Below are 23613 nucleotides of genomic sequence, written 5' to 3' on the forward strand. Positions count from 1 at the left end.
CAAAAAGAGGTAAAGGAACACTTGAGACAACAGCTTCCATTTCCACATTTTATTGACATCTCATTTCTTGGCTTTGAAGTATTCCTCAATCACATCCTTGGCTTGAGACTCCTTGCCATAGTCCTGTAGACAGAAAAACAGTTTAGAGATGGGGTAACCAGCATGACAATGCTCAAAATTAGAGCCTGGCTGATAATACTGCTGTTACGCTTATGAAATGTGTTCTAGTATTTTAAAAATCACAGTAAAGTAGTGCTATGTCGACACTTTAAGAATAAAGCGTTTTGACAGCTATGACAGTTTGCCCACCACAAGCTGTACAATGGCTGAATCAGTACATATTCTGGTCATGACGTATCCTAGTTAACCAAACGTACACTTTAAAAACATACATTTTTGATACTAGCCTCAAGAATACAGCATCAGTCAGGCTCTGCTCTAAATTACCCTAAAACTTGCCTCAGGACCTTTTCAGTATATAAAAAAAAAACACTTAACCTCTTAAACTCTCCGCCTCAAATCTCTGAGATAACTTGTTTATCACATTATACATTCTGTATCTGCTTGTTCCCACACATCATTGCAGCCACTGTATGTATGCTGCTTTGAGTGAAACATAAAATAAAAAATAAATGTTTGGCAGAAACATTAAAAAGTGGAAATTTTCTGGATGTTTTGTGCATAATTTTCTGAAAATTAAGTCCAAACACTGAAATCTTGGAAGCATCACTTTCAAATAGTTTTATGGATTTGAACAAACAGTAAGTACACAGCAAAGTTTAGGATGTATCATTTATGGAGCTTGCTGTCATTTGTTACTTTATGTAGCCATTCTTAGGGACCCCAGACAACACAGGTAGATGACGGGGCTCGTACCCTGGCAGTCATCTAGCCAGAAATGAACAACAACAGCTGCATGGCACAAAGCACAGCACCTGCACTTGACTGGCAAAGCTAGTCTGACCCAACAAATGCCATTTGTTTTCAACTTGTCTATCAAGACCATCACATAACAAAGGCAGACTCTCACACCCCTCCCCACTAATATGGTAGACACTGAAAACCCTGTAACATAGCATCTATTTACCTTGACCACGACACAGCTGCAGCCCACCACCTTACGGGGTTTGCCCTCACGGTCGATCTTGCAGAGACCAACCCACTCACCAAGCTTCTTATTGTCATCAACCTGAAATAAAGTTAGTGTGTTCAGACTTGTAGAGGTACCATATTTAACTACTGTTACCGGACACAATGACAGTTGGTAATGCTGGAAAATAAACATGTCATGTAAACCCTGGCTTTTGAAAAATCCATTGATAATGTTCAAGTAATTGACACATTACCAATTTCTCCTGGTAAACACAGGGAAGTATTTGAATGTCAAATGCTTTAAAATAGTTTTTACCCTTTAAATTATTTGAACAGGGAGATGAAACCACAGCAGTGTGGGTACTCTTGGCTGTATCTGACAGAAATTGGGTAACAGTGGCAATCTCCTCACAGTATTCAGTAGAGGGAGCCAAATTATCATCAGGGATACAGCAGCACACAACATGCTGCCTTCAACTCCACTGTTAATATCAGAAGTATTGATTTATGACATGTATACTTAATACATATCTTCTCATCTTTTCAATGTGAACTATGGTGATAAAACATACGCCCACCCCCACCTGATCCTTTGGCTGGCCCCTCAGCAGGTTCTTACCTTGATCAGGTTGATCTGATGCTCGGCGCAGAGGGCCTCCACCAACTTGACGTACATGGGCTCGTCGCAGTTGGCTGCAAGGACGCAGAGATGGGCCTGACGCCTGCAAAAGAGCGCCAAGTTAACTCACTATAAAAAAGGGGGTTATAAACCAGTTTCAAAAGCTGATGGCACATCTCAGACAGAAATTGGGTAACAGTGGCAATCTCGTCACAGTATTCAGCAGAGGGAGCCAAGATATCATCAGCGATACACCCACTGGGGACTACTAAATGCACATTTTTTAAAAACGTACTTGTCGAGGGCCTTAGCAGCCTCACGGATACCACGGGCGAGGCCATCGTGGATGAGTGCGGTCTTGAGCACTTCAGGGAGAGCGGTGTTGACATCCATCACACCTCCGGCAGCGATGCTGTTAAAAGTGGACAGTAAAGAGGGGGGGGGGAAAAGCTTAAAAAATAAGCACAAAGAACATGACAAACTAGTTGACAGCGGTAGAGCTTCCAGTCTGTCAGAGCGGGGATCTCACTCATTGTAGAGTGAAGGGGTATCCGACAAAAGACTGAAAAATCATCATTCAAGCACCGGAGAGCTCACATAAAAGAAAGCCATTCATTTAACATTTAGGTACAATGCCCCGGCATGGCTGAACATTGCACCACAGACAGTAAACTGGGTACTTGTTGAAATAACTTGATAACTGCAAGAAAAGCTAATGTAAAAACTGATTGACTAGGAATCCTGTTAGACAGGAGTCAAAGTATGAGTTAGTCATTAGTCAATGAACAAAAGTTTAGTTTTAACATTGATTGTAATTAACATATCACTCAATATATTGATACACCTAGCCATTAGCCTCACTAGATGATGCAGTTTTCAGTGACTCCATCTGTGAGTTCTGTGTTGCTTGTGTTTCCATTTTTACAGTGCATTTCATATGTATGGGTGTAAGTGATGGTGTCATAACCTGAAGCCTTGATGTGTGTTTAGAAGAAGTTTTTTCTGAAGCTTCAGTCTTCCAAATAAGTTAAATAGAGCAGATATCTTTCAATGTTAGTCTTTTCAGTGCCAAAGTCCCTCTTTTTGTTACTATACTTCCACCACAGTTTAACAGGGAAACACACAGAGGGAATTACAGGTTAAAAGCCTCTACATGTAGCAGATATCCACTCTGACTGCTGAAGCTTCATATGAGCTTAAGATAAACCTTTAAATGCATTTTAGCACAAAATGACTGGACACACTGGATTTCTGCCCTCCATCACTTACACTAAAAGCACATGAGGCGAGTGAGCACAGGAGGAATGATTACAACTTAGTGTTCATTTGACTGACTGGAGTTTCACACTTGAAAATGTATGAACCTCTCCTTTAAGTTTTGAACATTAGCATGCTTAAGTGGCGCACTGAGCTGCTGGGGTCAAACTGGTACACTACAGGCAATACTGTAACGTTACTGTTGCCATTGCTGTCTCCAGATATATCATACATAGTAAGCCTTTTGGACAAGGTTCAGCAAGCGAAGAATAAACTCAACAATGCTCGGCTCCCCTCGTGTAATTATAAATAACACAACTTAGCAGCTAAACTAGCCACTACAATGCGCTAAACTAGCGGTTGGCGCATTTAAAGCAATATCCTGAAACTATACAGAATCACCACACAAATTACTGCAACTCCAACAACATGAACTTATACTATTTATATAAAAAATCCTGCTCCGGTCAGCCCAGAAGCGGTATGCTCACCCTTCCTCGGCCATTGTAGATTTGCGATGGATGACGGACTTAAAGTTCTGCAATAAAGAAGAGATATGATAGAATAGTTATTATCCATCATTTATGGCTCTTTGTAGTGAAGTTAAGTATTAAGATGTTTGATAAATCCAATTGATTGTAACGATGGTTGAGAAAACGCACCCTTTCAACCTCTCGGGCAGCGGGTAAAGAGGACGTCATAAGCTCGCGACATTGCTTTAATACCACAGGGCCCCATCAGAGCCTGGCAGTGGCGTCCAATGCTGTGCCTGTTATAGTTTCTTATTCATTCTTAATGTTCTTTCATATACACAATTTTAGTACAGAAAATAATAAAATGACCTCAATCAATCACAATAAAATAAACAAGATAAACAAAATACCAGAGGACAGTAAACATTTACAAATCCAGAGGACGTTGTTTATTCATACAAATACCTTAAAGGAGGGCCACAAATGTATTGTCTTGGTAGCCTTCTTGTTTTTGGAAGAGAAAATAGTTTTGCTCCATTGCCTGGCTTCATTTTCAAATATAAGGGATATTTTGCTAAAAGAATGATTAGGTTATTAGTATGATACTGTTTTATTGTTTTGGTATTATATTTAATGAAACCAAATAAAACATTCCCAGGCATGAAGTCAAATCAGAGGCATTATTATCAACAATATATCTACCCAGGTCCTTTCTTATGGAGATAATCTTTCCCATTTACTATTATGTAAAAAAAATATCTAATCTTCAATAGATACATCTTTGGGCTTCAATGCTATTTGCATTTTGTTACTGAGCTTTGTTAAAATAATTAATTAATTATTACAAATAATATTCTTATATAATCACATTGTGATCATATACAGTCTATGATTGTGACCAATAACTGGTATAATGTATCTATGAGGATAGGATGTAAGTATTAAGATAATATTTTGTGTGGAAAAATGTAAAATAATGCTCTAAAAAAGTATTTTGTCACATAATAATAATAAAAACAAAAACAGATAAAACATTCATTCTAACCCTGAAATCCAATACATTTGAAAAACAAATGAATACAGCATGTTTTTACAATAAGAGTTTATTTCAGGTCATTTTTTTATTCAAGCGGTTTTAATTAAAAGAAATATTTGGTTGTCAATCAAGTTAAACAGGACTGAGCCAGGTATGTCATGAATGCTTTGGTCTGAATGAGTTGACAACCAATCCCATAACTAACTCTGCCCTGTGATGAAAAGTATTGAGACATATGTATAATATGTATAAAGAAATAGGTATTTTTGTTCATTATAGACATTATGATTACATAATTGTGCTTACATTAGAGTAGATTATAACAGCAACAGACAGAGTTCAAACAGTTTTAAGAGTTTTTATTTTAATTATACAAACTTTTCAGATGTGCAATTCCATACACCCACATATGTCTTCCCCTGAAAGGAAGGCTATAAAAGAATTTACACTTCACAAGGCAAATTCCAGTCGAGTTTTGAGCATTGTTCATCAAACATGAATAAAGCATAAGTATTTTATAGATTTATAGATTTAGAATTGATATGCAAATGATGCAGTGAACATGGCGATGTGTTTCAGCAGTCCGTAGCTGGCTGGATCTTTCAGAGTTTGAGAAAATCCTCTAATTGTTCCATCTCAATTGCATTTTCAAACGCAGCAAAGTCCTGAAAAAAAGAAAAGTGTTCATGGATTTTGGTGTTGGGGTGGAGGGAACACATAAAGACAGAAAGAGAAATAGAGAGAGAGTTATTACATAGTTTTGTTGTTAAACATAGCTTTATAGACTTTATTTGTATATTATATATAGCCTAAGTGTATTATATTTGTTGTTCCGACCAGCTGTGCTTATGGTGTCAGTATGCATCATACAGAGCGCTTGTTGTATCATCTACTCATCTCCCCCCACACCTTTCCAACATTGGAATTACCAGAACTGCATCTTGTAATTTTTGTAACTTTTCCAAACTGACAATATAACATTCAGCAACTGGCAAGGTGTGTAGAGCAGAACACTGAGATTATCAAAAACAATGCTCTGTTATTCTCATATTTAAATGATTATCGCGTCTTGTATTTCTGAAGACTGTAGGCTTTTCACCTCACCTTTGAGTGTGGCTGTTTGAAACAGCTATAACATTCACCTTAAGCCGTGGTGAGATGACACATATGAACTAGTCTGTTTCAAGCACAAGCCTGTGTTTAGGCACAGTGGTTACTTAAGCTAAATGCTAATGTCAGCATGCTGACATGATCACAATGACAATGTTATTATGCAGATATTTAGCAGTTATTTTTTACTACTATTCAGTGTAGTGCGTTAGCATGGTAACATTCGCTAATTAGCACTAAACACAAAGTGCAGCTGAGTCTGATGGGAACATATAGTTTTCAATTTGAGCAAGAAATGTCAACTTGCTGGTGGTACTACCATATTACCAGGATCAGGGACTTTTCTTTTCTACAAAATTCAATCCTTCGTTCTAATGTTTCTCGACCAAGGTGGTGGACCAACCATCTAACTTTCACTTTTATCCCTAAAGCCATTCTTATAAATATACTGTATAAACAGTACTGTGAAAAGTTTTTAAGTGTTAAAAGGTGAGGTTGCTTCCAAAAGTAATTCCTTGAATTTTTTTTCTATCAATAAACTTCATACAAACTTCAGTTTACAGAAGAAAGCTAAATCAGATCAATATTTGGTGTCAGCACGCTCTGCCCTTTAAAAAGCACCAGCTCTCCTTGGTACATTTGCAAACTGTTAGGATGTTTTAAGCATCTTGGAGAACTTGTCACAGTTCTGCTTCTGTCTCAGCTGCTTCTGTCTCTTCATGTAATCACATACTGAATCGATGATGGCTCTGTGTAGGGGCCATATAATCCTCTGTCTTAAAGGTAGTTCTTTATGACTCTGCCTTCCTGGCGGTATTGCATGTATTTTGCACAGCATTAATACATGCTGCAAATTTATATTTATTGCTCTATTCTAGTCTAGTTTTTATTAGATTTTTCTCTCTTTCTATTTTTTTTATTTTTCAAATTGCATGTTTTTATGTTTTTTGTTTCCAATTCTTACTGTTAAATGTTTGTTTTATGTAAAGCTCATTGAGTTGCCCCTGGGTATGAAATGCGCTATATAAATAAAGCTGTCTTGCCTATTATAAATATGCATATGTACAGTATGTACATACAGCTAAAACCTATAACTACTGTGAAAATGTATACCTCCCTGTGTGTGTGTGTGTGTGTGTGTGCGCGTGTGTGTGTGTGTGTGTGTGTGTGTGTGTGTGTGTGTGTGTGTGTGTGTGTGTGTGTTTGTTGAAGGATGTTGGAGGAGGGACTTGGGTGTGTTCCAGCATACCTACTTGTGTGTGTCAGAAAGTCAAAGTATGGCTGTGCACTCTTATGCATGTACCTCTGACGTCTGTGTGTGTGTGTGTGTGTGTGTGTGTGTGTGTGTGTGTGTGTGTGTGTGTGTGTGTGTGTGTGTGTGTGTGTGTGTGTGTGTGTGTGTGTGTGTGTGTGTGTGTGTGTGACTGTACAAACTTTTGGGTGGTATAATATACTGTAAATATTGATTTAATCCCTGTGTCTACGCCGTAGTCTACCAAAGGGCTTGTTCCAGTGTTAAAAATGCTGCAAGCCTGTAAATGATTAACATGAAATCATAACTTAATTACTTTTGAAAAGTTAGTATATTGCCATGACATATTATCATTCATTTTGCAGGTTATTGTGTGAGGCTTACCCCACAGTATACGTCCCCATTGCATATTTGAGGCGGCAGTGCAGTCGGGTTCCCTGCCCTCTTCCTCATTAAATCCTTGTCTTCAGAATTCTGAGAAATATCCACAGCCTCGAAGGGGATCTTTTTGGAAGTCAGGATTGAAAAGATTCTTTCCTGATTTTTCTTCATCTGGAGGAGAGATTTTCACCAGTTGATAGTTTGCAAAAATGTAAAAGTCCAGCCGTTCTACTTATGCAGTTGCAACTAACGTTCATTTCACTGTCTGTACTGAGCAGCTACAATTTGTTTGTTACATAAATAAAATAGAAAATGTCAACACACAGTTACTCACTGAGTATGATGTACTTAATTCAACATCCCACGTAACATTTGTTCAGTCTTACCAATATGTTAAGTATCAATATGCCTATAGGTAAAATAATAAAGACAGCATACTGTACCTCTAGAGAACCACTCACACTGCTGAAAAACACTTTGACTGTCATATCTGCTATTTTAACAATAACAACCTAATCTAGATACACATATACAGGTTTTTTGAGAGAGGTGTACAGCGAAGTGGCAAGACAGAGAATGCTCCAGTATCCAAAATGCAGGTATGTGGTGCTGGTTTGCTGAGACATCAGACAAGGTGAGCAGGTTTGGACACGGCTTACCTGCCTGTATGGGCACACCCACTTGACTCACTGTCATTCCAGTTGTAGCCTGTCGGCCTTGATTGTCAAAGCACGCACACACACACACACACACACACACACACACACACACACACACACACACACACACACACACACACACACACACACACACACACACACACACACACTACCACTACTGCATTTGCTACTACTGCTTACTACTGCTCATGCATTTCCAGTTTATGCTACTCTATATTTCTACTCAACATTTCAGCGATACTTTTTACTTCAATACATTAAGCTGACAGCTACAGTTAGTAGCTAATTTACAGATTTAAAAAAATCAGTTTACCCATAAATAATCCAATAATGAATTATACAGTATGACACATTCTTCCCGCACAAAAAATAATTTTGTACTTTAGTCATTTTGAATGCAAGACTTTGACTTGTGATATTGCTGCTTTTGAAAACCATTATGTCATTATATAACACATACAATCAAGTAGAATATCTTGTGACCATTTGTTAATTAAATATTTAAGTGTATTTGCTGTATCTCACTGTGTATCTGATGTTATTAACCACCTAATCTAGATAGAGCATTTAATTTTATATAATATATTATCATATTAGTAATTTGCCAAAAATTTAAAAAAACTCACACATTTTCAAAACCTTAGGCCAGTGACAAAGTGTGTTGTAAGAAATCCAGATTTATTAATCAGTATTCACATAAACTGAAAACAAGCAAATTATTATGCAATATGAAGACATTGTAAAAGGCAAAGCAAATGTGCTCTCTTGAGCTGCAGAATTAGCTTTTTGATTGGCAGAATTTCACAGAAAATACACCACAGGTAACCTTCAGAACACTTAAAAGAGTATGAAACTAATCTAACTTTAACAAGAGAAATAGTCTGTTTACACAAGCATCACACTGTATATGTTATATTTAAAATCTCATTTTAAATGTTTGCAAAGTTTGTTTTATAAATCTTTTAAAGCAACTAACAACAACAGCATCTATCTGAGGAAATATGAAGTTGCTAGATTTGTGAATTATTGGTTTACTTAAAAAGAGGTGAAAAAATACACATCTCTATTGCTCCTATGGTCTACCTTAGAGAGCAACTTAACACCAGCCGATAATCTTATTTTTGCTGGCCTCCAGTGGTTCTCATCCTGCTGCAGTAATGCAGAAGTGTACTACCTTTTCAGCATGGTTTTACATTATTCTTAAATGAAATCACATGAAGAAATTCCTTGGGTAATTTTTATATCACGAGAGAACGAGTGGTTCAAGCTCGTAACACACTCTCCCAGCGAGGTCTTCAGGGACCCTTTCAACAACATTATCCGAGTCGAAATCAGCAATCTTGTCCTCTGAAATCTGACTTTCTGCACGCTCATTCATTTGGGTGTTGCGGTTCCTGAGGGAGATGAGGAATTGAAAATTGCAACCACTAGGATGTTTTTTCAAATGGATTGAGCTCAAATTTAATATGCATATGTATATATAATATGCAAATAACATCAGCAATGTTCAATGTTTTTTTCTTACCTTCCATCAAGGGCTCCATTGCCTTTGTCTTCCATACCTTGTCGGACTGCTCCTCCAAACCTGTTACTAAACTGAACCATGGTTGCTGAAAGGTGAGCATAACATCACAAGAGTCATTCATTTAATGGCAGCATAACAAGCTGTAACGACCTAACACATAGGCAAATTGGAAATGGGAAACCACGACTCATCTTCCGCCTTAAAGTCTGATGTGCTATTGAACCATCTAACCACTCCGATGTCCTCACTACAGTAAGTTTGTCACTACATAATAAGTTCATCTGACTTCCTCTTTTGCTCCCATCATAATTACAATGGTCACTTGAACATAAATATATTTTTGTTTTTGTGGAACTTGCATCAATGACTGATATTGTCGTTTTTCTTTGGGGGAAAGTCTCATCCAGTAACAATTACCCGTGGGTTCATCACTACAAGCACAGCCTGTCACATATGAATTTTTAATGTAATGTAAAAATATTGATGTATGTTTGCCAATTACCAGAACCCCGTAATCTCCTTCTCCAGACCACGTAACCAATAACCAGCAGAAGTAACAACAGCAGACCAACCACAACTCCTACGGCCACTGAAGTGGATGAGGACGCTGTAGGGATCAAGATATTGTGTAATAAAATTAGAGAGGGAGAGAAATAGCCAACCAATGCAGAAATACAAAATGAAATCAGGGCACTTTTGGTCTTACCGCTGACAACAGTGACTAGGAGTGACTTTGAAGGAACGGAGCTGAAGGTCATCGAGGAAATGTTAACACCGTAGACACAGCTATAATCTCCTTGTTGGTTATACTGTATAGCAGGGAATTCAAAGTACGCCAAATAGAAGACAGAGTGGCCAAACGCTGGCTTGGATTCACTGATATTCTTGTTAGACTTTGTCAGATAGAAGAAACCATCACGATATTTGGAATGAATTGAGCAAGTGATGGAAAAGCTGCTGCCCTCAGGGACTGATATTTTATCAGGGCGATAGACCACCATTGCATGAGGAGATGTCATCGAGATGCTGGGTATCTCTATTTTCACTGAGGAATAAAGATATAATGTTACTAACTACAGCTGACTTAAAAAACTGTTTGCAATTTTGTACAATCAAATTTTCAACAATTGACAGTTTGCTAAAACTCTTCCCCAAACAGCAAAAGTCCAATCTTAGCTTAGCAACTGTAACTAGGCAGGACAGTTAAGAGCTATGACGGTTGTGTCTTTTTTATAAGCCTTTCCAAAACCAAAATCACAACAGCAAAAGTGTAAGGAATAGATTAAGCAATGTATCAATTTGCTCTAACATAAAATGCAATCATTAGCATGTCTGGCTCGAAAACTTATTTAGCGTTACATGTTTTGTATATGAATCATCAGCTGTTGAGGATGCTGAGTGTTTGCCTCAGACTTGCAGCTTTAGCCCCAGTCTTTAATCTCTCTTGTATGTAGCGAACAAATGCCTATTTAATAGCCTTTTTACAAGATAATTGTTTTAAATGAGTCAGCTAGAAACTTTAAGAAGGCCAACCAATGCATGAAGCTGGCTGTAGCTAATACTAGCTTAATTCATTAGTGTTAGTTACAACAGTATTAACATATCAGCCAGCAGAATTGATGGTCTTCAGCTAGAAATGAGAAACTACTTTTGTCTTCCTCTGTCTAAAATCAAGGAATGACGAAATCCAAAGTTGACTGAAAATTTCATGGGGCAAATCTGTGACTGTTATTATTGTAAACTGCATGTGTGTTGTATGAGAATGGAAACCTTGAGTAGCAACAGCAACTAATTGGAGGGCGGGGGCAGAGCATGGCTTAGCAAATGGTCAATCATGTTCAACCAGACACACAAAGCACAAAATATTACCTGTGACAGAAAGCTCAGCTATATTTCCTTGAGGATAATAGATGACTTGATTTGGCAATTTCTTTTGATATTCACAGAAGTATGACCCTCTTTGGTCGAAGTCCACACTAGGTAAGACAAAGGTCGCAGCTTCATTGTCCGTGAATCTTTCCATTTTAAATGATTCGCCGTTCTTTCTTAAGATAAATTTCCCACCCAAGTGCTCTGTTAGTATAGTGCAGGTGACTTCGACTCTTTCACCCCAGGTTACCTCTGGAGAAGGACTCAGAGTAATTTGGGGCTTCTCTAAAGCACCTGAAATAGATTGTAGCAACAGGTTGTATCAAGTTTGTTGTTAAATGAATAATTTGTAGATTTAAAATGAGCCAGGCCTCTTACCCAAACAGATAACGCCAGCATCTTCACCATGCCCACAGTTATTTTCTCCAAAACCAGCATGTGTACAGCGTGTGAGAGCAGGCTCTTGGCCTGAACAGTCCACATTATCCAGCCATATGGGTCCACTACCCCTACCAAAGTGGGCACTTGTAGGAGCGGCAACTGCATGACCGCAGCCAAGCTGTCTACATACCACATCGGCATTACTTAATTCCCATTCATCATCACATACAGTTCCCCACTGGCCTTTATAGAGAACCTCAACTCTACCCGAGCATTCATTTGAGCCGCTGACCAAGCGAACCTGTGCTGCAATTCAAAAACAAATAAAGTGAGAACACAATCCTCATGATATAAAATTGCACTTGCATTAATACCTATTTCTTAATGGTAAACATATTAATTAATACACATAAATCACACTAATACCCATAACATTTTGGGTAAATCCATTTTACACATAAGATACGGCTTGTTCTCAACATTGCATCATAATCCAATTTAAACATCAAAAAGGGAAAATTTGGTGACTTACAGAAAAATAATGACTTAGAATATGACTGGGATGTAATTTCCCTTTGTCATGTAAATTAAATATTAAGCATTTTGCATTCAAAACTTACTATTCCATAGCATTTAATTGGTAATATTGTTTGTTAAAAGTATACTATTTGTCCAAATGCATTTATAGATTTTTAACCTATAATTAAAAAAAAAGCTTTACCTGCACAGACAACACCAGCATCATGTTCATGCCCACACCTTGCTGTTCTGAAACCTTGGACTGAGCATTGCTGAATAGATGACACGTTGGAGAAACATGAATCACTAGCCTCCACTACTGTCCCACGGCCTTGGCCAAAATGAGCGCGACCGGGATTGTTAATAGCACGTCCACACTCCAGAAGCTGACACACCATCTCAGCTTTATTCAGGGTCCAGTCTGTGTCACACACAGTTTGCCACGTCTCACCATGACGAACCTCTACTCTGCCATTGCACTCGTCATTACCATTATCCAACCGGGCCTCCAAACTTCCTGTGAAGTCAAATAAACTAAAATGATTAGACACTGCAGATTCATTTTAATGCAGTCACAGATATAGTAGATAGTAGATCATCTCAGGTGTGTGGCCTTGGCTGACAAGCTTACTTCTGAAGTTAAAATTAACTGAATTAAACTGAATTAATCTCTTTTTAAAAAAAATCAAAGGTAAACTCATCTCTAACCATGTCTACAAGTTCATGTAACAATAGCAATGTACTCCTGTACATTAAGTCTTATATTGACTTATATGTTTGTTGGTATATACAATACAAGAAACATACATTTTTTCTTCTTAATTTAATCCATCTTTCATAATATGGATTCAGTTAAATTCATCTTTAACAAAATGGATTGAATTAAGATAGTTATGAAGCCTCAATGTAATCATCACAGTGAGAGCAAGTTTGGTAAAACAGTGAAAAAGGCTTAGAATTGACATACGGGAATATAAAGAAATATGAGCAATATAACTAAACAACAACAAACAAAACTGTATTTTCTTTAGTCATTATTTTGTGCTCACTTCCTCTTACCTGTGCAGACAACACCAGCAACTGAGGTAGTGTTGCATGTTCTGTCTCTGAATGGTCCACGTTGGCACTGACTCATTGTGGCCTCTATTCCATTGCATTCAATCCGATCAATCACAGTCTGTCCAGTGCCAAGGCCATAAGCAGCCGTGGTTGCGATTGTATGAGCCCTCCCACAATTCAGCTGTTTGCATACCACGTTTGCATCATTCATGTCCCAGGATTCACCACAGACATTCCCCCACTGGCCTTGGTCAAAGAACTCCACTCTTCCAACACAGCGATTATGCCCACCAGACAACTTAGCATTACCTGGAAATGACAAGCATACCAGAATAGACATGCGGTCCAGCTTAAATTAAAAATAATTTCCAAAAGAAACTATCCTAGGTGTTTGTTTTGAATTTAATATGTATTTGGTTAAAACTGTAACTACCTAAAATAAGGAATTTAAGCTGTGTTTTTCTGCTGTCATAGAACTGCCTACAGTAGTGTTCACCAGGGGGCAAGAATCTTTGGTACTGCCTGTGAATCCATTGGGATACACAGGCAGTTTGTACCGTCTTGGGAGGCACATTGTTAGCTGTTTCTTAGTCCCATCTGTGACTCCATGACTCAGTTCATTAGCTACTCTGTGTGGAATTATGAGGTTACATGACTTTTCATTGATTTGGGTCTGGTCATTTGCCGTCACCAGATCTGGACACAACAAAATCTCCCTTCTCTCAATATAAAACACCAGACCAGTCATTGACTCAGCAGGTGCTGTAGCAAAAACAGTTTGATGAAAAAAGGAGAAAAAACCATCTTGTGTCAATAGTCACAGGTTGCAGGACTATGACATGCTCCAGTCAGTTATGAAACATAGATTTTGACTGTGTATCTCCTTATGCCAGCCCTCAGGTGTGTTTTGAAAAACAAGTATGGCTGCAGTATCATTGTAGTATAATGTCCTCAAACAAAAAGTGGGGAGAATTTCAATTTCATTTCAACTTTTAAGTCTTACCTGTACATATAACAGATGCATCTTCCAAATTATCGTGGCTGGTCTTCACATATTCTCTCAGTGTGCACTGTGTGACAGAGGTCTCTCTACCATTGCAAGTGATTTTATACCCTCTTATTTCTTCGCCTTGACCAAATGATCCCGAGATGCCACCAGCATCGCCACAATCCATCTCTCTGCACACCACTGTGGCTTCATTCATTCCCCAGGTAGCACTATGTACTGGCGCCCAATTGCCACCATGGTGGACCTCCACCCTGCCTGAGCACTGGTCAGTCCCATTTATGAGTCTAATGGTAGCTAGAAAGCGAAATAAAATTAGTTGGTGGAGAAATAACTAGTTAATTCAATCCATATGTGATGTTCTTATTGGTATACTGTAGTGAAAATAAATGCAATATCATATTTGAATTCTTAACAATAATTAAAATAATAATAATATTAATTAAATAAAATTCCTCTCAAACATCAGCACCAGATAAATGTGAGCATAAAAAACATGTTAACAAAGAGAGGTGATATCAGACAAATGAGAGAGTAAAAAGACTTGCTTACCTGAACACATCACGCCGGCATCTTCACCATGGCCACAATTATTTTCTCCAAAAGAAGGGCGCCGGCAGTGCAAAAGGGAAGTCTCATTACCAATACAGCCGACATCATCCAGCCAAATGGGTCCTGCGCCCATACCAAAGAAGGCACTGGGTTTGGATGTCTGTGCTGTTCCACAGTCCATAGCTCTGCACACCACCTGAGCATCTCTGATGTCCCACTCATCATCACACACCGTTCCCCATTGGCCATCATGCAGAATCTCCACTCTGCCAGAGCATCGGTCAGTGCCATTGGCAAGCCTCAATGGTGGATTACCTAAGGACAGGTTCTCACTCATAATTAAGTCAAATAATACAATACTATGGTGTATTTAGAGTGCCAAATGTACTTAACTTGTGAGTCAGTTAAGAAATTAATAATGCAAAAAAACCAAATATATATAAACAATATATAATAACAATGCATTCATTTATACTGTATTATCTGTGAAGCAAAAGCCTGATATAGTTTATAACTCTGCGCCATAGACATCCATTGTGGCTTTTAAAAACAGGACATTTAAGCCATATTTTTGCACAGGACGACATGTTCATTCATTGCCATTGCATTATTTTGATTTAATCTAACACATACAGGCCTGTTGCATTGACTAGGCCTACTCTAAAATTCAGCAGCTGAAAGTAGTACCCAACAAATACACTATATGCGCCTCTTTGAGTAAAGTGTGCTAAACACTGCAGTGGCCAGCTATTTGAAGCTGCAGTAATATTTTTTGGGCACGTTTTTGGTCTAAAATGGGTTTTTAGAACTTTTTCACTGAAAACAGCTGCATTTCGTAGGCAAAAATGACACCATGACAGCATGGACAAAACAGTAAAGTAGCATACTGGAAAACCAAAGCAATGAGTATATATATATATATATATATATATATATATATATATGAGTATATGAATATATATGTTTGTAACACATTTTTAAAGATGTACATCTACAGGGGGAATGAATGTTCTTGGGGGAACAGACAGTGTAGGAAAGTGGAAGTATTGGTTTTGGTATTTTCATGGGGTTTGTTGACAGTAGCAAAATATAGAATATCACCAGCCTTAATCTTCAAGAGGGGTGATGTCTATAAGTGGGTTGAATGGCCAATCCAACACTTTGGGTGGGCCTCCAAGAGAATTTTTTTTTGATGACTGCTTTAATTTATTGTCAGAGGCCAACATTTCCACTTGTTAACAAGAAATATCAAGACTTAATGCATAAAACATAACGTTATTAGTAAATATCACATGCTATGCTTGTTGCTTTTGTGTCTTACCTTGACATGCAATAGAAACCCCTCTACATCTCCCTTGGTTTATGTCAAGTGTGCACTGGTTGATTGAGCTCACATTGCCGGAGCATGTGCTTGTGTACCCTTTCAGTTCACTGTTGTTGCCAAACTCTGGAATTTCCCTGGTTTTTTTAGGATCTCCACAAGCAAGTTCCCTACACACCATCGCAGTATCTTTCTGGCTCCAGTTATTATCACAAATTCTTCCCCATTGGCTATCATGGAAGACCTGCAAACTACCCGAGCAGCGATCAGTCCCATTGCTCAATCTGATTGTCTCTGGAAAGGAAGCAATAAAAGACAAGTATTAAAAATGTTTAAGAAAAACGTTAATATCTCATTAATTACATATTTAATTTAGGCGCGGCTGTGGCTCAGGAGGTAGAGCTGCCGTCCACCAATTGGAAGATTGGTGGTCCGATTCCCGGCTCCTCCAGTCCACATGTCGGTGTGTCCTTGGGCAAGACACTCCCCGTTGCTCTGCCAATGGTGTGTGAATGTGTATGAATGGTTAGTTTCTTCCTGATGAGCAGGTTGTGAATGGCTGAATGAGACTCTTTGAGTGGTCATAACGACTAAAAAAGCGCAGTGAAGTGCAGCAAAGTACAGTCCACAGTCCACAATTTACCATACTTCATAGGATGATAGGGTTTGTTGTAAGGAGAACAGATGGTATTTCTAAATCACATCAAGTACAACCACAAAAAGGGGAACAGCAAAGGGATGATTGTGACATGCAGGGCTTTCCCACATGGGTAGAAATAAGTTTTAAGTCCTGCTACAAAGTAATGTTCAAGAAAATCCGTCATTACTAGCAGGGGATTTCCTGGGTAAAATGTATCAAAGAAATATTAGTATTAGCTAGTAAAGCTTTTGCAAGATCATTGAACATGTTATCTCTTTATATTAATATACAGTAGATGAACCATGGGCAAACATGCATGGAAAGCTTGGACACTTTCAAGAAATGGCTATGCATCACCACTTCACACACATATAAATATTTTAATGTAAATTTCCAATTGAAAATTCATAAGACAAGAAGAATGTCTCCATGATGTTTCCAGCTTCTGGGTTCTTTCGGTACAAAGTCATAATTTTTCACATTTTTCGTTAACTGTTCAAGCACGGTAAATTGGGGTTTCATCTTTTTGACCAACCTAAATCGATTCAAAAACTGATTTTGCCGAGTGGGGCTTTGGTAAGGGGATTTTGGCAAAGCAACATAGTACAGCATTTGTTTACCTGAACAAATGATACCAGCATCTTCATGGTGGTCACAGTCATGTTCTCCAAACCCTCTGTGAGGGCATTCAGCAAGGGACTTCTCATTACCAGTACACTCAACATCGTCCATCCAAACCTGGTCCTGACCTCTGCCAAAGAAGGCCTTGTACTTGACTGACAGAGGCACCCCACAGTTCATCTCTCGGCATGCAACAGCTGCTTCCTGCATCCCCCATTTGTCATCACAAACTGTTCCCCACTGTCCCTCATGGTAGACTTCCACTCGGCCAGAGCATCGACTCGACCCATTCACCAGTCGAATCGGTTTATTATCTGTCAGGTTGAAAAGAAGAATCAAAAGCATGTTTGTTCACAAGCCTTCCAAAAAACTGTCTAACTAGGTTAATTTTATCATTATTACTCATATAGTAGTTTTATCACATGGATGACTTACTTGCACAAATTACAGTAGCATCATCACATCCTTCCTTGAATTCGTGAAGTGCGCATTCTGAAAGAGAGCTCTCATTTCCAAAACAGTTAGTTTTGATTCCAACTGTGTCACTTCCCTCTCCAAAATATTGTGCTCCAGACTGAGTGGCAGGGGTGCCACAGCTAATCTCTCGGCAGAGCACCTCAGCGTCCTCTTCACGCCAGTTACTTCTACACACTTTTTTCCAGTGGCCTTCATGGTAGACTTCCACTCTGCCGCTACATCGGTTGCTTCCATTGACCAGCCTCACAAATTCTGCAAATGATGTGCATAGAAATTTCAATAGGAATGACACACAGAAATGTATGTTTGTTAAAATAAAGTACAGTGGGTGACTGCTGAGTTATGGGTTATCTGTGCCTCACGCCCTTTGCACTTTACATTTGCAGCAGACATTCACGTGCATCTGCTGCAACAGCAGGGCCACGACAGGTAGTGATCAGTTTATGCCATTTACAAAACTGTTAACTGACCACAATCTTTAGGTTCTTATACACAAGATGTAATATTATGATCATTTGCAAAAATGAATGCTTTGTAGGCTGCTTCTTTTCACAGTTGTATTTCCCAATTTCTCTGGGCAGTTCCACATTTCTGTTGTTAATGTAAAACTTGTAATACATGGTTTTATGAGGCTTGGTTGTATGAGCTAACTCTGTTTTAAGGTTATAGCATAAAATTGACAATCTAAAAATGTGTGTGTTATGTTCAAATTTAAACAGCTCTGAAGTACTGCAAACATAACTAAGGTAAGTCTTACCTGAACATACAACACCAGCATCTTCATTGTGACCACAGTTATTTTCGCCGATTGGTCTGTGCTGGCAGCTGAGGATGGAAGACTCATGCCCAGTACACACCACATCATCTAACCAGATATCTTCCTTTCCCTCTCCAAAGAATGCACTTTTTTTGGCCTCAAGAACTGTCCCACACTTTAGCTCTCGACACGTCACCTCAGCGCTGGCTATGTTCCAGTTATCATCACACACCGTTCCCCAGCTGTCTCTGTGGTAGACCTCCACTCTACCAGAGCATCGGGAAGGCCCAACCAGCTTAATTTTTTCACATTCTAGAAATGACAAATAAAAATGCAGCAACTGGAAGTCATAACACCATGAACTCAAAAACAAAAACGTTTTTTTTTCTTTTTTGATAATACCAAGACCAAGATTTTCAGCCAACACTTAAGCTACTGACCTGTAAGCAGAGGTAGACTCAGTAGACCTAAAACAGAAATGCAGAATAAAGCAAGCTTTGCATGACTATTTTAAGGAAATATTGTCTAGTACACAGCAGCCACTGCTGTAATTAGCAAAATGTATTACTTAAAAGATATACTATATATGCTGTACCAAGAATGAATTGGTACAGCTCTTTGAGATGTAGAAATGTATTTTTACAAGGCTCCAAAACATATTACACATACTTGTCCAATTTCTACTTTGATCATAGATCAATACTACAAATAATAAGATATAAAATATTACATATGTTGTTATTATTATAATATATAATTCATGAAAATATGATTTTTTTTAAATTAAGAGCTTATCTTGTTTTTTCTTGTAGCTCTGAGAGAAACAAATCAATTTTCAGTGCTGTACTGGACAGCCAAATAAATGACTAAATAAAAACTCACCAACTGACAAATAAAAACACAAGTGTAGCATTTTGGCAGAATTGTAGATCATACTGTGTCTTCTACGTTGGTCAAATCCTGTCATGGAATCAGTGAATCAGAAAATATAGGTATTGTTACTCTTTGCACAAAATGTTATCACCTTTCAGTTGTGTTGCGTCATCTGTCTTTAGCCAAGTAAGAAAAGATTTTTCAACAAAAAAAATGTGAGGGTGCCCTCTTACCTGTTGAGTCCAATATGTCTGGGCAACTGTTAAAAGAACCGAAACACACAATTCAAAGAAAAGTTATTCATAGCTGACACAGCCAAAGGATATAAGCCACATGTACAGATCCAGTAATTGTTACAAATAAAAGAGACTGCCTGGACTTGGACTGCAAACTGGACGCATGTTGACATTTTGATCAATCATTAAAGACGGAGGATGAGAGGAGATTTCATTTTGTTTTGCGCAATGTCTGCATTACCATTTGAACAACCCCATCAAATTCAATAGGAAAATAAACCTGCATTTAACAAAACACTGACAAGCAGTTGTATAGTAGCAGTGGTTTATTGACATGTTAAAAAATCACCTGCAGAACAATTAGAGGAAAATGTAGATGGAAAGGAGAATTGTTATGAGCAAATGTCAAGGGGTGAATTTGACCACTAAACCCCAATGCTAAACCCCACCTGTCCCCTCCTTCCTCTGGTTATCACTCTGTCATTGTTGAGTTGGTACTGGTTTCACCTCTTTCTTTCTTTTTAATTCACTGAAGCAGCATACATAAACAAGTCACTTTGGTGAAAGAAAGCAAATACATAATCTATTATGCAAAAACAATTTTACATAAAATCTTATATATATGCGCTTTAATTTGGAGTACACACAAAATTATTTGTTCGCTGCATCCTAATTTCTATTTTAATCCCAGCATTTTTCAAACATAATTTTCATATTTCCATCTTAAATTTGTTAACTATTGCATTGCCTTTGAATTGAAAATGGCCAATCCTTCTTTGTATTTTTGGCATTTTCTACTCTCAATTTGATTCTTTGGCTTTAATTTCTTACCTTACAAAATGGTATGATGCAGATTATTCACAGAAGCAGCTCTTGTTTCCCATAGCTTATTGTCTAAGGACTCCTTGGGACAGGGAATGATAAACACTTCCTCTTGTGAAACTGTAAATATTGAAGTTTGGGGGGGTAGTTAGATTCAGTTCCTGTTATGTAATATAACATACTCCCTGTAAAATGTATAGCGAGAGCAACAGGAATTTGTCAATATAATTATTGGACATTTGGAGTCATGATTAAAAACTGTTCTGAAGGAAAATGTGAAATAACTGGTAACAGAGTCACCAATTTCATGCAATGACTAGCATAATTTGCAAATGTTGCATGACTACATTTTAGATTTTGTACTTATTTATCATGTCAATATAATAAATATGTGCACATGAATTCTACAGGGCACAATTGTTATTATTATTCTATTTTATTTGTTATTTTTATTCTGGCTTGGATCTTTTTTGCTTCTGTTGATCAATACTGTAAGTACTGTCCCTGACAAATAAACTTCTAAAGAAAAAGAAAAAAGTGACAAATAAATTAAATGTTATTTCATCTGTTGGCCATGATTATCACCAGAATTGTTTTCTTTTCTATTCTGGTTTTTTTTATTTTGTGGAATGTAGTTGTTTTTTATATAAATAAATGTTTTCCCCTGGGTTCTTGTTCATTTGTTTCAGGTTGCACATTCACAGTGGAAATTTGTTTTCTAAAATGTATTTTTCACTTTTGTTCATTCTTCAAAATCGTTCATTTGCATTTGTGCAATGGTGCCTCCTGAAATGTTATGTGCTAGACTGCGGGGTCATTGTAGTGTTTTCCTCAAAAGAAAATACAGTTTGATAATGTGAAAGTTCATAATGTGATATTGCCTAATCGCCATGTCCAGTCAGCATTGTGGCCATCTGTGTGCATGCAAAATTATTTCCTTAATTTGTATCCGGGCACAAGTCACGCACTTTACCAGTTCAACCACACCTTAAACTTCCCTTTTCAGTTTTGTCACGTTATTTCATAAACATTCTTACATAAATCATTTCTCGTACACACTCATTAACAGTTGCACTAAAATTAACTACTGAACTTCCTTCGTTCCCTCTAAACCTAACTTTATCAAGGCAGATGGTTTCCCACCAAGAGCACAGTTCTGCTTTAGGTTTCTTCCCGTTAAAGGGGAGTTTTTTCCCCACTGTTGCCAAGTGCTTTTTCATTGGGGAGTGTGGGGTCTCTTTAAATTGATTTAAAGACTATGGTCTAGACCTGCTCTATGTGAAAAGTGCCTTGAGATAACACTTGTTGTGATTTGGCACTATATAAATAAAATAAAATAGTATTGAAAATTGAATTGAATTGAACAAATTATACACAATTAAACCCTATTATGGTTTAATATTCATCAAGGCTGTTCATTGATTCTTGAATTGAGTTATTGCAAGCCAAATAGGTAGACGACAGCTATGTTGCTTGTACTTTACACGCAGTCACTATCATTATGTTAACACTTCAAGTTATAGTTAAAGCCCTTCTTGGAACTTCATTGTTTGATTCTTCCTTGCGCATTTTGCACTTTTTTGATGTATTCCTTCTGTATATTTTCCACTAGTTCAAAGCTTTGACAGGATGACAGGAATAGAGGTGTGTTTGTCTTCTTCCAGTATTTTCTACTAATGATATACTGCTTTTGAAGTTTCACAAGGACAGCAGGTTAAGCACATATTGATGTCTGGGTAAATCATTATTAGACACAGATGTGCACCATTTTCTGATGGAAAATGACATTACAACTCATCCAGGGCAAGAGGGCACTATGGGTGTCCTGACAAACAATATGATTATGCCACAAATTTGACAAGTTGAGAACAGAAGAGATCAGAAGGGGACTTTTTATCAACACATGTCAATGCTTCCTTCTTACTACTAGCCAAAGGACTTTGACCTCATCATTAATGTTAAATCAGGAATTGAATGTTTATGTTGTTTTTGGCTTTTGTCCAAATCAGTTGTGGTGATATTACGCCACTCTTTAGCCTAAGTATTCATGTTTTCTGGAGTACAAACAACAAGGTATTCTAGAGAACCATGTCGCATTGTATCATCTGGGTATTTATCCACTGTTAACCAATCGGTACCATAAGAACCAGCTATGCAGTTACCCCGATAAAGCCATGTATGGGAGCATGTAGTTCTACCCACTTTCACTGCCACTTTAATAAAGCTGCAGCAAACTCACTGCTAGAGCTTATTACTACCAAAACCAATGGATGTGAAGACTGGATACAGTGTCAGAGGTGGGGCCCCATTCATTCCTATGACAGTTGCTCAGTGGAACATGAAACCAAAAAAGCTACTTCCTGCTGTTAATAACTTACCCATATGAAAACATACTGCACACCATCTATGGGTCTCATGCACTTATAGAGTATGCGCACTGGAGACTTCAGCTAGCCGAGACAGCTAACTTCCAGTTTAGCCCTCTAGCTAACTTGTATGGGGATGAAACAATTCAACCATGCAGCTCATCTAGACTTTTGAAATGTGATTGGTTTGAATGGATCAAACACTGAAATGAGTCCACTATTTCAGGTATCCACTATTTTATAGCTGGCCCTTTCCCATGATTGTGTGTGGTGGGGGAAAATCATTTTGGGCTCTTCCAGACCCAGATGTTCCACAGTTTGGATACTATGTCGATTTTGGCTTTCAAGCCTAGCTGTTCCTGGGGGCTTGCCAAAACCTAGTAAGAAAAACTTTAGTACCATGACGAACACCATAAACCAATATGCACAATAGACAAGCACAACAAATGGGTAAAGAACTAGAAATTTGCTCAAAGCTCATGTGTGATAATCCCCATACTGATAAATAACCAAACTCTTCAGTCCAGACTTACCAAAGACCAAATTGACAAACCCCCGCTCCATCATCACAGGAGATAGCAAAACAAAAGTGGGCCAAATTATCACAGAGGCTCATTTTCTTACCAAAATGGTTTTTATTTGATCCTGGACAAGCTAGTTGATTGTAACCCAGCTCAAGACTACACATG

General features: G+C 38.0%; 3 protein-coding genes and 3 non-coding genes across 6 annotated transcripts; all 6 read right to left on the minus strand.

Moving 5' to 3' along the window:
- Positions 1-34: 34 nt before the first annotated feature.
- On the minus strand, positions 35-3690 carry rps12 (ribosomal protein S12). The gene is made up of 6 exons (XM_062436697.1): positions 3631-3690; positions 3460-3506; positions 2007-2123; positions 1712-1814; positions 1088-1189; positions 35-123 (listed from the first exon to the last, which is right to left on the minus strand). Exons 1-6 carry the CDS (start codon positions 3667-3669, stop codon positions 61-63), a joined length of 471 nt encoding a protein of 156 aa, XP_062292681.1. The 5' UTR covers positions 3670-3690; the 3' UTR covers positions 35-60.
- Positions 1464-1544, minus strand: LOC133998107 (small nucleolar RNA SNORD100). Its single transcript, XR_009927342.1, has one exon. It is a non-coding gene; the product is annotated as a small nucleolar RNA SNORD100 (small nucleolar RNA).
- On the minus strand, positions 1883-1965 carry LOC133998108 (small nucleolar RNA SNORD100). The gene has a single exon (XR_009927343.1). It is a non-coding gene; the product is annotated as a small nucleolar RNA SNORD100 (small nucleolar RNA).
- Positions 2218-2294, minus strand: LOC133998103 (small nucleolar RNA SNORD101). The gene has a single exon (XR_009927339.1). It is a non-coding gene; the product is annotated as a small nucleolar RNA SNORD101 (small nucleolar RNA).
- A 1189-nt stretch (positions 3691-4879) lies between the features above and the next one.
- zgc:153284 (uncharacterized protein LOC751696 homolog) lies at positions 4880-8439 on the minus strand. The gene is made up of 2 exons (XM_062437838.1): positions 7224-8439; positions 4880-5142 (listed from the first exon to the last, which is right to left on the minus strand). Exons 1-2 carry the CDS (start codon positions 7389-7391, stop codon positions 5080-5082), a joined length of 231 nt encoding a protein of 76 aa, XP_062293822.1. The 5' UTR covers positions 7392-8439; the 3' UTR covers positions 4880-5079.
- Positions 8440-8559: 120 nt separating this feature from the next.
- Positions 8560-19887, minus strand: LOC133998088 (deleted in malignant brain tumors 1 protein-like). Its single transcript, XM_062437837.1, has 17 exons — positions 19734-19887; positions 19510-19587; positions 19068-19094; positions 18628-18939; positions 17829-18122; positions 17393-17707; positions 16133-16426; positions 14812-15126; positions 14257-14556; positions 13254-13562; positions 12397-12711; positions 11673-11981; positions 11295-11588; positions 10132-10470; positions 9928-10032; positions 9426-9510; positions 8560-9294 (listed from the first exon to the last, which is right to left on the minus strand). The coding sequence occupies exons 2-17, from the start codon at positions 19559-19561 to the stop codon at positions 9144-9146; spliced, it is 3816 nt and encodes a 1271-aa protein (XP_062293821.1). The 5' UTR covers positions 19562-19587; positions 19734-19887; the 3' UTR covers positions 8560-9143.
- Between the last annotated feature and the right edge of the window lie 3726 nt (positions 19888-23613).

The sequence above is a fragment of the Scomber scombrus genome, chromosome 17, assembly GCF_963691925.1.
Source record: "Scomber scombrus chromosome 17, fScoSco1.1, whole genome shotgun sequence".
In the NCBI taxonomy this organism is placed as follows: Eukaryota; Metazoa; Chordata; class Actinopteri; order Scombriformes; family Scombridae; genus Scomber; species Scomber scombrus.

Bases quoted from the DNA above. Each gene is read 5' to 3' on its own strand.
- rps12 (XM_062436697.1), bottom strand. From the start codon at position 3,669: ATGACGTCCTCTTTACCCGCTGCCCGAGAGGTTGAAAGG. The intron at 2,124-3,459 runs GTGAGCATACCG...CACTTTTAACAG, and splicing joins TCTACAATGGCCGAGGAAGG to CATCGCTGCCGGAGGTGTGA. The intron at 124-1,087 runs GTAAATAGATGC...TTCTGTCTACAG, and splicing joins GCAGCTGTGTCGTGGTCAAG to GACTATGGCAAGGAGTCTCA.
- zgc:153284 (XM_062437838.1), bottom strand. From the start codon at position 7,391: ATGAAGAAAAATCAGGAAAGAATCTTTTCAATCCTGACTTCCAAAAAG. The intron at 5,143-7,223 runs GTAAGCCTCACA...TCTTTTTTTCAG, and splicing joins ATGGGGACGTATACTGTGGG to GACTTTGCTGCGTTTGAAAA.
- LOC133998088 (XM_062437837.1), bottom strand. From the start codon at position 19,561: ATGATCTACAATTCTGCCAAAATGCTACACTTGTGTTTTTATTTGTCA. The intron at 13,563-14,256 runs GTAAGACTTAAA...TGTCATTTCCAG, and splicing joins TGCATCTGTTATATGTACAG to GTAATGCTAAGTTGTCTGGT. The intron at 11,589-11,672 runs GTAAGAGGCCTG...AATCTATTTCAG, and splicing joins TGCTGGCGTTATCTGTTTGG to GTGCTTTAGAGAAGCCCCAA.